Source organism: Trichoderma breve, chromosome 3, assembly GCF_028502605.1.
Source record: "Trichoderma breve strain T069 chromosome 3, whole genome shotgun sequence".
NCBI classification, from domain to species: domain Eukaryota; kingdom Fungi; phylum Ascomycota; class Sordariomycetes; order Hypocreales; family Hypocreaceae; genus Trichoderma; species Trichoderma breve.
The window spans coordinates 4,619,263-4,632,414 of NC_079234.1; the positions used below are offsets into that span (position 1 = coordinate 4,619,263).

Sequence of the window (13,152 nt, forward strand, 5' to 3'; positions counted from 1 at the left end):
GATCAATACGAAACAAATGATTTTCTGTCCTCGATTCAACGAGAAGAAGTAAGCTGAAAGTGTGATGGGATATGTGTAGAGGGTTAATTCTATTTGATGTGAGGCTAATCTAATGCACGGCCATCACACAACACTTATCGTACAGATTATAGAACAAAGGGAAAGACGCATACAGGCTATATGGATCCAACTTCAACACCTCGGCATAAGGGGGGTATCATCAACGCCATCTCAAACAGACAGCCTGTTTCTCAATTTACATGGAGCCACCACTCCTTTACTCCTCCTCTCTCACCCATCCACCAGCCCCCAGAATGCCGCCCCCAACATCCGGATCCATGGGCCACTTTGCAATCGGCCGCACGGACAGCTCCGTCCTGTATCCCGCCTCGAACATCTCCATGCCGGCCCAGGCAATCATGGCGGCGTTGTCGGTGCACAGCTCCAGGGGCGGGGAGACGATGCGCATGTCGGCGAAGCCTCTCGCGGCGAGGGTCGTGCGCAGGACGTGCATGAGGAAGCGGTTGCTTGCGACGCCGCCGGCCACGACGATGGTTTTGATTGGTTCGTTTTTGGGGGAAGAGGATGAGGAGGAGGGTTGGAGAGAGGGCGAGTCTTGGAGGGCGAGGATGAGGCGGCTGGCGAGGTGCTGGAAGGCGGCGCGGAGGGTGTGGCGGGCGAGAGCACGGCGTTCTTCGAGGGGCATGCTGTCAGAAGGGGAGGATGAGGGTGAGTCGAGATCGTTTTCATGATGGTTGTTGTTGGTGTTGCCGTTGTTTGCGGCGGCGGCAATGTTGTGAACATGCGAATGGATGCTGGAAAACGAATACGCAAGCTTCCGCGAATTACGAAACGGCAGCGGAACAGTCCATCCATAGCCAGATGGAACCTCCTGAATCTCGTCCTGTCGAGAAGTAGCCGGCGTGAAGAACGCATCGTAGTCAGCAGGCGTATCTGCTCCAGGGGGGAAAGCAAAGGCCTCGAGCAAGCGGCCGTAACTGACATCTGGGCTGGACTCGAGGAGGGCCGGCGGGAGGATGACGCGGGCGGTTTGGTCGAGGAGGTTGCCGATGGCGATGTCGCCGGTTGTGGCGAGGATGCGGTGGTTCGTGAGGGTGGTGGAGAGGATGAGTTGGGTGTGGCCGCCGGAGACGAGAAGAGAGAGGAAGGGAAAAGTTGGCGAGGGTGACGGTGATCTTAATGTTGATGTTGAAGTTGATAGTACCTCTTGTTGCCCTTGTTCACTCTCCAAGGCGTCAACCAGGCGCGGCGTCAAGGCATGCGCTTGCATGTGGTGAACTCCCACAAACGGAACGTCCCAGGCCAGCGCCAGCCCCTTTGCAACATTCAATCCCACAGACAGGTTCGTCATGATGCCCGGCCCGCGAGTAGCACAAACAAAATCAGGCACCCTAATCTTCTTCTTCTTCCACTTCTTGGTCCTCTTACCATCCGTCACGACGACGCTGCTCCCTTTGCTCGCCACCCCAGTAGAACAAGCACCAGGACCAGCATCATCAACGCCGTCCTCACCCTCCCTCAAACTCTCCAACGCCCTCTCTACCAACGGCCCCAGGGCAGTATTGTGCCCCTCCACCGTCACCATCGGATGGATCCCCTTGAACGCCCGGTTATCCGACGAAACCCGCTCATTGAAGAGCAGCCTCGTCTTACCTCCCGCTGACTTTTCCAGTACCGCCACCGCCGTGTCATCGCATGACGTCTCAATCGCCAGAGTGACCAGGGAACGCTGCTTTATCCTGGTCCTAGAAGCAAAAACGGAGCGACTAAGAACTGAAATGCTGTGTAAAGTGAGCCGGTAGGAGAAAGCCGTGGGATGGCATCTTGGTGGGAGCATTTCTCTTTCTCTCTTTCCCTTTTGTTCTATTAGCACTCCGTGAAAATGTAGTTTAAAGGGGCTATTTAACAAAGGTCGATAAAGAGAACTTGGAGTTCAGGTGTAAAGTTGGTGTGTCTAGCAGACGTTGGCTTTCGGATCCGTCCCGGCAGATCGTTCTTTTTTTCCACCACGGAGCCCGGGGCGGTGGGGCTCCACTGTTCTCTGCTAGCAATCCCGCTTCACATTCATTTACAGAATACGATCATGTTACTATTCAACACTAAATTTTCATATACAGTCACAGTTTATTTCCAATTTAGATCTGATAAGCAAAGGCTCTTCATAAATGAGCAACGCCATTCTAATGCACTTTTTAAACTCCACGCGCAAATATTCATTCCAAATACCCAACCCATTTTCATCATATGGTCCACCATTAGAATACATAAATGAAAAGAAAAGAGAAAGAAAAGAGAGAAAAGAAAGAAAGGCGTCGATCATATACACGTGTCCATAGTGTTGTTATCACGGTCCCTCTATGCATCCACCTCATTCCCAATTTACCCATTCGCACTTGCAACCTCCAGTGCCTCCATCGAATCCTCCAAATTTGGCATTTCCGCTGCCTCGGTGGTTAATCCATGTACCTCCGACATCCATCTTGTTGACTAATAGATCTGGAGCACTGGTATTCAGCTTTTGACGGTCATCCATGGGCCACTCCCAGACGACTTTGTGGTTGGGATCGCCGCCATGTGTGTCTAAAGTCACAGTTACCGGATATGGCATTGTCCCGGGCTTAACCAGATCGACTGAGTTATCAATTCCCTTGGTGCCATCCGCCGTCAGCAATGATGCTGTACTGTTCAGTTTCCGCGTCCAAATTTGCACAAGCATACGTGTCTCGGCCCAAGTAACGAGATGGTTAGCCTCGGTTTCGCTGCAGCCACCATCTTCATCCACTGGCACGTTTCCTTGGCTTGAATCATTCAGAACTGTGACAGACTTGAGGAAGATTGTTCGTTGGAAGTATGTGTAAAACCCATAATGCTCAGTCGGCAAGCCGCGGTCAAACAATCGAACAGGTTGCTGAACCGGATTAGGGAGCATCACGGCAGGCGCAGGTGTGCCGTCTTCCTGCAAATCCGGCGGGAAAATAATATCCGAAATGTTGACGTCCGAAGCAGTAGCTCGTCGGCTTAAAGTTGGCAACTTGATCGTGTCATTCAATGAGTCAAGGATGCTGATAAAAAAGGGCGTCGGCTCTCCTGCTTTTTGACTGGACTGGATATTATCTGTAGTCTCGCCCAAGAACCACATCTCTTGGAAAGTCGGAGGGCTAGGGTCTGGATTGAATCCATCAATTGAAGAATTACTGCTGCTCGTGTCTCTTTGAGAAATAGCCGTTGGCGGAGTGCCATTGGGAATGTTCCACCCCCTCTTTGTACTGTTGTCCCACTGAATTTGGAAGATAAGAGTTGGTTGATTTGGCTTAAAGGGCAACACAGACGCCTGGGAATCTTTCGGCAAAGAACAGCTCCAGAGGGTCGATGGCTCAGTGCAGTCGCTCTTGGCAATAGTGTTGTTTGGGCCAACAAAGGTCAACACCCCCGTTGGCATGGCAGGGTAGTCCGTGAGATTGACCCATATCGACGAGGGTATCGGAGTTGAGGGCGTCGAGGATGATGTCGAGGGCGGCGGGTCTTGTCCAGACGTTTCGGTGTTGTTACCTGATCCGTGATGCCTTCCAAGGACGACACCCAATACAACAGCCAGAATAATGATGAGAAGCAAGAGAATGCAAATGATACACAGCCAAATCCTTCTCTTTTTGCGTCCCTCAGGCCCAGGGCGGCCAAAACAGCCCTTCTTTGGCATGCAACCTCGGCCCCTCCAGAAGCCACCTGCTCGCCTTGCCGCCATTTCTTCCTTCTCATGCCGCCGCCGTTTCCGCTCAATTTTGTGCTCTTTGCCTGATAGTTGGTCGGCATGCGACTGGGATAGGGATGTTCCAACAGGGCGAGCAGGTAGAGGCTCAGTGTATCCATGCTCCAAAACGGGAGACCCGACTCTTGCCCAGTTCCCACTCTTGGGGTGAGTCTCATTGATTGTCAGATATGCTCTCTCTGGACTTGCCGGCATAGGCTCGGGGCCCCTTTGCTCTTCCAGCATAATCTCGATGGGCTGTACAGAGCGAGCGTCACCACCGCCGCGGCGTTGATCAACAGGAGAGCGCTGCCGAGACAGCACCGACGACACAAAGTTGCTTGCCGTACGGACATGTCGCTGCGCTGTTCGCGAGCTTCTCTCCATGGCAGGCGATTTAGATGAGGTTGGTGATACGGAGAACCGACTCTGTTGCTCTGAGGTGTGATTTTCATGGGCCACGGTAGATGCTTGTGTCTCTCGACTATGTTCCAATCGCTGAATTCCCGCAGATCGGGATACATCGGTCGAAGCACCCTCAAAACTACGGGCGGAAAGGGAGACATCTCCCGTTCGCATTGAGGTGGTTGCCTTGCTGGTGGTGTTGTGTGCTTCCCTTGTAGATCTCTGGGCTTGTTCGATGCGATGTGCGTCTTGCGAAGACATAATGCTTGTACGAGAGAGAGATGTGGCGACCACATTAGACTCTTGAGGGGCTGCTCGTGAAGTTGCCGCGGGTTCTCTCGTTGCTGCGGCAGACAAGATTGGCTCTGCTGCGATGGGCACTACAGCAGCGATGGGTGCCGCTGCCACGATTGGCGCTGCATGTGCGCTTGGAGCTGCAATTGGTAACGTGTTTGTTGACTTGGTTGACGCTGTGGTCGATGCCGTGGTTGATGTCGTAGTTGACGTTATAGCCTTTCTTGTCGTTGTTGACATCGTCGACGTAGCTAGAGCAGGTGCTTCCTTTGCTTCTCTCGGGGAGAACTGGGTATGCAAATGATGGTCCGGCGGGAACACCGCCTGATATTTGATGCTATCCCCGGCCAGTTTCTCTGATGAGGAAGGAGGGGGATTATGCGCCGCCAAGTTGGTTATTCCCAGCCCGTGAACCATATCACGACTATCTGAACCATCGTGCTTCATATCACCCCTTACTGGTTCAGTTACAGCCTCAGCCCTAGAGACATTTCCGCGGGGTGACGGCGTCCGCCGGGGAGTAGGAATCTTAATGGTGGGCGTCGAGTTTACCGCCACACGATCAACAACAAACTTCTGCTTCTGTTCCCCGGTATTTATCTCAATATGGACCACGATGGGTCGTTCAGCTTCTCGCACCACTCCCTCCCTTGGTGGTGGAGTCTGGCGAGGTGTCGGCACCCTGATAATTGGGGCCTGGGTTTCCTTCCACTGAGGCCTAGGTGGAGGGGTGAGATCGCGTTTCGGGTCATGTTTCGGCAGATAGTCAGTTGATGAGGCAGTTGATGAGGTTTTATGCTCCTTTGCTTCGATAGAAGTAGAGGTGAAATCGTATCTGTGGACTTCTGTGGAAGTTGAGGTTTTCAGGGACGTCGCATCACGACTCTCGGAGGACATTTGTTGGTGGATACCAGACTTGGATGTAAGTGCTAAGCTCTCGCCCACAACATTGGGCTTATCCAACGACTTCGTTTCCTCATCTGCCGCAAATGTAATCAGGATATCAGAATTTCCCATTCCATCACTGTACAACTGGTTTTCCGGGCCCTTTCCTTTGCCATTTCTCGGCATAGCGGCTCCGGGAGAAGACTCAGATGGACTCTGCTCCCTTTCCAACATTGACAGTCCCAAGATAGCGCGGTTGCCATCAAGGTGGGTAGCTGTGGTGTTTGCTCGTTGCTCTTGTCTTTCCACAGGGGAAAAGGTCTGCTTCGCGTCGACTCCAGACTTTGGGGTTTTCCAGGACTGTGGACTCGCAACGTATTTTGGAGTCAACATTGAACCCTGGTTGTCCGCAGATCTGGCCATTTGGTGGGCTCTTTCATCCAAAGGTGACTCCATCTGGGTTCTTCGACTCGCAAAAGACATTCTCTTGTCTAGAAATGGCGTGACCAAGTGGTGGTCCCACCAGCCACGCACGCTCTGGGGAGTGAGCGCAGAGAGTTTACTAGCAGGAGATTTCAAAGGTGTGACACCATCCTCTTCAAACAGTGTGCAAGGTGTTCCAGACTCTTCTTCCTCTTCCGCGTTCTTGCGGCGTTCTGTACCAATGAGGCGTTGATGTGCCGCCGTCATTCTCTTGTAGTTGGCGGGGACGGCAGGAACAGGAGGCACTTCGTTATCTCTAGGGCCATAGCCCATGACTGGTGCCATAGATGCTTGCGAGTACACGCTTGAAGGGTATCTAACTGTGCTAAACGAGCTTGCAGTTTCAGGCGTATCGGGAGACCAGACTGACGTGAGCTGATGAGGTTCGGCGGGCGCATTTGCTCTGTCGTTGGTAGCCTGAAATGTAAAGGGGTATGGATTTTTCATGCCGCCTGGGGTATCAATGTTGTTGACTGTTGCCGTGAGAGGGTCGATTCCTCGGCTTGTCACTTCATCGGAGGGTAGTGTAATTCCAATGACAATCGGTCTGTCTTCCGGAGAAAGCTGCTCAGCTGGAGAACGAGTGGCTTGTAGCGGGGAATCGGTTACGCGACCCTCATCATCTTTATTTAACCAGTTCCAGTTTCCAACGGACTGTGGGTTTGGAGATCCCTCTAGAGCTCTTAGAGCAGCCGCGTCAACAAACTTTGGCGCTCGCCTTGCGGGTGACTTTGCCTGTCCAGCTATGTGATTTTGACGCCTCAGCTTCGTCATGTCGGTGATCAACTTGATTCCAAGCTTTGCGTTCCGTTGCTTCGGGGGTTTCCTTGATATTGGACGGTTGATCTTGGCAGCTGAGCGCCTCATGGATAGCTTTACGCTTGGGTGTTTGGGGGGCTTTGTGAGGATATAAGCTGGAGTAGGTGGCGGAGCCAACAGGCCGGGTTGGACAGCGGCGTCGATGGGCGTGATGTCCTCGTCAGAGCTGACAGATGCGCTGTCGCTTTCCAAGGGAGATGTGCTGCGAGTATTCGCAGCAGAGTTGCTTGTGCTCATATCTAGAAAGGCGCTGTTGAAAAGAAGTTTCTTGTTGTCGGAGTTATCAGCGGACGGTGTTTCGTCGACATCTATTAGCGTAACAACATCATCGTCTTCCCAGTCTTCCCAGTCGTCCCCTTGGTGGCTTTTTGAAGAAATGTAGGAGGTATGACGAAGTATTGCAGCCCGACTAGCCCGTGATGACAGCCTGCTGCCATTCACAGGCTCCGCGAGTTTGCCGTAGTTAGACATATTAAATGATGTAAGGCGCAAGCATTCGGAGCGGACGCGTGATCGTGACGTCGTTGTGTATCTCGTAATTACTCGTGATGCGCTGAAGAGCAGTAGAATGTAGAAAGAATCAAAGTATAACCATCACAAGCACCAGGCAGGTGACGGCGAAAGTAATGTCGTCAACGTATCAGTGACAAAGAAACGGGATATTCAATGAACGCAAAAGAGGTGACGTGAAACGAGAGCAAGCAGAAAACAACGCCAATCCCAATAATGAACAACCAACAATCGACAGTCAACAATAGATGACAATCGGATCTGTTTGAGCGGAAAATAGAACAGAAGTAAGAAAGTGAAGGCCAGATGAATGATAAAGAAGAACAATCAGCGGACAATACCAGCACAGCAGGAACCCGCCAGCCGCAGCTTCCCCACTCTGCATCTGTGGCCCGGTCCCAAATCTGGCCATTCCATTGCATTCTTCATCCCGTCCGTCTCTTGTTGACCTGGTAAAGGCTCCCGTCTGGCGCGTTTCCTCATGGTTGATGTCGGAGCCTTGAGCTCAATGTCGATTCTGGCTGGCGGAATGGTTGGTGGAGTTGCAGCTTGCAGGTATGAAATAGACGCCGTGTGAGCGGGTATGCGCGATGTGATTGGCTGTGGATGTCTGCGCTACGGGCCAGGGCCAGCTGATTGGCCGCTTGTCGCCTGTCGGGCGGCTAAAGCTTGGCCACTGCGCAACACCCGCTGTGGGACTTTCAGGGGTGTGGCGGGCTGCTAGTCTGGATGGGCAAAAACACCAATAATCTGAACATCCATTACCCTGGAATCGCCTGGTTATGTAGAGAATATGCACGACAATGGTGTGATCGATGCGACCCTGGAGCAAGATGGATCCAAAATAAGGATTCCCATGCATCATTTACCCATATTGTAATCTAGGAAGCGCCTGAAACATGCGATTATCTGGTGCTCAACCCAAAAACAGAAGCTACATACTCCATACCTAGTAGTCAACCAAGAAAATGTCAGTGAATACATGAATACAGCTACACTGCAGTTCATAGCAACAAAACAGGCAGATTAACTAACACAACGCTATCTTAGTGTAAAGATTTGCAAAGCTAATGCTAGCCATAGAAATAATACACAACAGTCAATTGCGTTACCACATGAGCGTGACCCGAAACAAGACATGGCAGAAATGGCAAGTCAAGACGAAAGGCACACGTACGCACGTTTGATACACGTCTCAGCCACCCCAGGACCTGCAGGTACTTGTATTGTGCGTGAATCACTACCTACGTAGATATCAGGAATGCAGCTGGTATCAAATATTGGATTGATTAGGTGTTTATACCGCTCTCTGCGATACTAAGGTAGAGAGGTAGTAACTCTGGTTGCTTTTGTTCGCTTATACCACTTGCTACTCTTGGCACCTGACGTAGTTGTTAGGCGAGGACGAACGTGTACCGTAGATGATAGAATCCCATAGCGTCCAGGAGAAACGAACGAGTGACGTCTTCCCGACGGATATCGGATCTGGTCACAATAAGCATTTAGCAAAAGGCGGGGGAAAGGATTGACGCCAGACGCAGATGTGACGAAGGCTGAACTCTGTCCGTGATGCATGATTTAGCGTACACTATCAAGAAGTTTAAGCATTTCCATCAGCCTGGGGCTTCGTATAGCTCTAGCTCCCCAGACAGAATCAAAAGCGGCAATTGAGTGCCGTGGCGCAAGTTAATATTGGCAACATGAAGTCGACGGTGTTACCTGGACGAGTAAGCTGACGGCTTGTCTGCCTTATGGTTAGGGCCGGTGCTGGAGCGCTGCAACTGAAAGCGTTATGGACCTCACTTTTTGCACCTATCGAAGGCCTCTTGCCTGCCCGAAAAAAAATACGAGAAAACTCCATCTTCTCAGCTTCATGCCTGATCTTGACTAAGAAAATGCATTCATGATGACTAGCTGGCTGTTTTACTTTCCACTGCCTGGAAACGAGGTGTTCGTCAAAACCTTGCCCGACATGGAAGATTAGTAATACGAGGCCATCCATGTCCTGTCAAAGCCAAGAAAAATGCTTGGCTTGACATCAAATTTAACGCCATACCGCTAACCCCCAAGGGGACATGCCAGCAACCACGACTCGGTCTCCTCCGAACTGGCTCGCGAAGTCAATCAAGACCCACGATGAACGCCTTGATCCTGAGCTAAGCAGTGGGATGGATACATGTACATACGCTACGAGATGGTGCGAATGGCCTGCTGAAGGATGCGGATTAGGGGATCCAATCCATTGCTATCGAATGCCTGCGCCGGCACGGAACAAGACCGGCCGCATACGAGACTTCACTAAACTATTGGGTCTGTACGAACCAAGTACGGACTCCGCAGTAATATTGGACGAAGGAGAAAATCTCGCAATTGAATTCCATGATTGGCTTCGTTGGGTGGTGCGCCCCTGACGGACGCAGGGCAGAAGCTGAATGATGGATGGGCGCCTGGCAAAATACTGCTTGTATGCATCAGCCAGTGGCAATCGCAAGGAACATGGTTCATCAATCTTAAAATTTCCTCATCCCCGGTAGCGGCTAATAATCCTCCTTATCGCGCGATGCCAGGCACCAAACGCACGGGTACGGGTACGGGTACAGGTACGAGGCACGAGCTTCGAGTCTTGTGTGTTCGTTGCACGGCGATTGAGCAGGCTCGCGATAACATCAATCCGTTTTGGTTCCCGTAACCGTCGCACTTGAGACCGATTTTGTGGCCGCTTGCAGTTGTGCGTCCGAACACGCGAGAATGAAACTGCTACGGGAACTAACAAAAAAAAAAAAAAAAAAAAAAAGGTCAGACCGAATTCTTCAGCTTGTAGCAAAAAGAAAACAAGCAGACAAAACCAAGAGGGACAATGACAAAGAAAGGCCAGAAGGAAAATAAGCAAAAGACGCAATCCAGATCATGCATGATATTGCCGTGTTTGGTTAATGAGACTGTTAATTACAGGTGCTCTCGCAACTGCCACCGTACCATCGCCAACGCAGATACGAGGAGTTCCAACCAAGGCGTGCCGGCCCCCTTTTGCAGCAAAATGCATCTCGATTCGCCAGTCGCTTTTTGGCACCGTGTCATATGCAAACTAAGCCACCGCCCAATTCCAGCACGAGGGCCGTGCGTGGGAAAAAAGAAGCAAAAAACGCTTTGCTGCAGCAACGTTTCAGAGTAAGCGAGCGAGATGGAGAGAGAGACTCGGCTTCAGCACTCGTAGAATCGTCGTCGTTGTCGTCTTTCAGCATCATCTTGTTGTTGTAATATGTACCTCTTGGCGCCACTACCTACCTAAGGTACACCTTGATTCCTATCCCTGGCGTCGAAATTCTCCCCCTTCGTCGCGCCGTTGCAAGAGTCTGCAGCAGTACTTACCTGTACCTGCTGGATACTGTGTGGCAGCCCTACTCGCCACGCCCGTTCGGGCTCTCTAAATCGTACCGCCATGTACCTGGTACGCACTTGGCCTTATCAAGCATCGTCAGCACCAGAGCAGCGCAAGTAGCCCCGTTCTGCTGCTACCGCACAGGTCCGCTTTGCGTTGTACCCCGTCGTTTTCGGCCAGGCGCCAGGTCGCCCTCTTTTGCGGCACTTGAGCAGCCAGGGGGCACGGTGAGGTACTTTGCGCTCAGCCGCCCCTGGGTACCCGTACAAAGCCAAGCCTGAACCGACCTGGCCCTACGGACCCTGTATTCAGACGTGCCAATAAACCGCCTCTTTTTTCCTCGACCCCCATTCGACTATCCCATCCCATATCTCATACCGACATCTGGCCAGAACGCGAATTTGCTCAGCTAGCGCTTGTGTCGCCGTCTGCGACAGTTGGTACCCGGTGTGGGTTCGATCTCTGCTTTGGGGCTTCTCTCACGATCTCCTCTGTCCTGTCAGAAGTCAGAAACCGCGCCCCTCCCCTTCTGGAGCCAGTTTGTGTCGTCTGCCTCTCATTCTGCTCTGCATTGAGCTGCTTGCATTTTCTCTCCCTCTCCCTCTAGCTTTAGTGCGGCTCCGTATCAGGAAGCCCACGCAGCCCGCTTCTGCTGCCACGCCGACTCCGTATTTCGACACCTGTCGAACTCTCGAGCTTCTCCCACCGTCCGCACCACAGCTATTCACCCTGGCTTCCCAAAGGCACCCGGCCGGCTCCTCGAGCTCCTTCAACGACCGGCCTGTGCCGTCACATCACCGGCGGCGCTCTTCGGCTGGCAGCCACTCTCTAAGCGAGGTGCGCGCTGGTAACCTGCTGTCCATCCATCCTCGCACAGCCAACCAGGCCCAGCTGTCCCCTATCGTCGGTACGTCTTCCCATCGCCGGCTCCCTTGCAGGCTTCCCGCGTCGCCTACCCTGCGTCATCTTGTGTCGCGCAAACTTTGAGTCGCTCGCTGGCTAATCTCTGTGTCCCCTTGGTCCTTTGTCACAGGCACTCCCGCCGACCCAATGTCTCTGTCCCGAAGCCCGTCACCTGTCCCAGGTGGGGGGTGGTCGAGTCCCGGCTTGAATATCAACAGCGGCCGCTCAAGTCCTTCCAATGCCGCTGGCAGCTCCTGGGAATCCGCCAAGATGAGGAAGCAAGGAGGTGCCAACGGCTACCCGTCCTTCTCGACGCAGAACCAGGGCTTCTTCACCCGACACATGCGCCGCATATCCAGTAGTCTGCCACGATTCAATTCTGGCCCGGGCAATACCTATGCCGAGAGGGAAAAGTATGAACGAGGAGGACACATCCAGAACGGCGGAAGGATACGATCCTTCGCTGCCCGCATTGGCAGGAGACTCAAGTGGAGGATTCTTCTTCCACTAGTCATATTTTTCACCATTGTGGTGTATTATGGCACCCGTGAGCAGAGCCATTGCGTCCCCTACAATTTGATGAGCTTTATCTTGCTAACGAGAAGATAGATGAGGCACCCGGCTTCGTTCACTGGTGGCGACGGATTACTCTGGGCGGTGGCGGCGAGAAATTCGTCATAATACTGGCAGCCAACGTCGGCGGAGGTGTCATGGAATGGAAGGGCGCTCGAGAATGGGCCATTGAACGAGACAGCGTACGCAACAAGCGGAAATATGCCACACGATGGGGCTACGATCTGGAAATTGTCGACATGAAAACCAAGAAGCGGTATGCCCACGAGTGGCGAGAAAGCTGGGAAAAGGTCGACTTCATACGGACTGCGATGCGAAAATACCCCAATGCCGAATGGTGAGCAACAAAAGAAGAAATCCCACACACAAGGGATATCCTTGTCGTCTCTCCCGCAGTTTGACTAACACAACCAGGTTCTGGTGGTTGGATCTCAACACCTACATCATGGAGCCCTCATACTCTCTTCAGCATCATATGTTTAACCACCTCGATCGTCATGTGTACCGCGATATCAACGTCTTCAATCCTCTCAACATCACCCACCCCCTCACGGATGAATATTTGGATGCAGAGGCGCGAAGCCCTGTAGGCGATGGCAATATCAATTCCGTGAACCTTATGCTCACTCAGGATTGCTCTGGATTCAACTTGGGCTCCTTTTTCATTCGACGCAGTGCTTGGACCGAACAACTTTTGGATATTTGGTGGGACCCAGTGCTGTATGAGCAAAAACACATGGAATGGGAACACAAGGAACAAGACGCTCTCGAGCAGCTGTACCGTACCCAGCCCTGGATTCGACAACATACTGGCTTCTTACCGCAGCGATTGATCAACAGCTTCCCTACCGCTGCGTGTGGAGACGAATCCGGTCTGAACAACACCCGGATACACTACAACGAAAAAGATCGCGACTTTGTAGTCAATATGGCTGGCTGCGAATGGGGCCGTGATTGCTGGGGTGAGATGTATCACTACCGGGAGTTCAGCTACTGGCTCAACCGAAACCCTTGGGAGCTCTTCAAGGAGGAGATTGTGGCCCTCATCTGGTTCAAACTTACTGGCCAGAGAGTCAAGCTATAATCTGGCATTCATCTTGCACTAGCAACGGGGTCGACAATTTGGCTTGCCTTT

General features: G+C 52.3%; 2 protein-coding genes across 2 annotated transcripts; one reads left to right on the forward strand and one right to left on the reverse strand.

The window, feature by feature from the left end:
- Positions 1–277: 277 nt before the first annotated feature.
- Positions 278–7,123, reverse strand: T069G_05815 (glycoprotease family domain-containing protein; the record flags this gene model as incomplete). The annotated part of the gene is made up of 5 exons (XM_056173025.1): positions 278–1,196; positions 1,236–1,766; positions 2,415–6,250; positions 6,314–7,008; positions 7,063–7,123. The coding sequence occupies 5 exons, from the start codon at positions 7,121–7,123 to the stop codon at positions 278–280; spliced, it is 6,042 nt and encodes a 2,013-aa protein (XP_056029883.1).
- Positions 7,124–11,591: 4,468 nt separating this feature from the next.
- T069G_05816 (galactosyl transferase GMA12/MNN10 family domain-containing protein) lies at positions 11,592–13,101 on the forward strand (the record flags this gene model as incomplete). Its single annotated transcript, XM_056173026.1, has 4 exons — positions 11,592–11,991; positions 12,054–12,354; positions 12,432–12,591; positions 12,649–13,101. The coding sequence occupies 4 exons, from the start codon at positions 11,592–11,594 to the stop codon at positions 13,099–13,101; spliced, it is 1,314 nt and encodes a 437-aa protein (XP_056029884.1).
- Between the last annotated feature and the right edge of the window lie 51 nt (positions 13,102–13,152).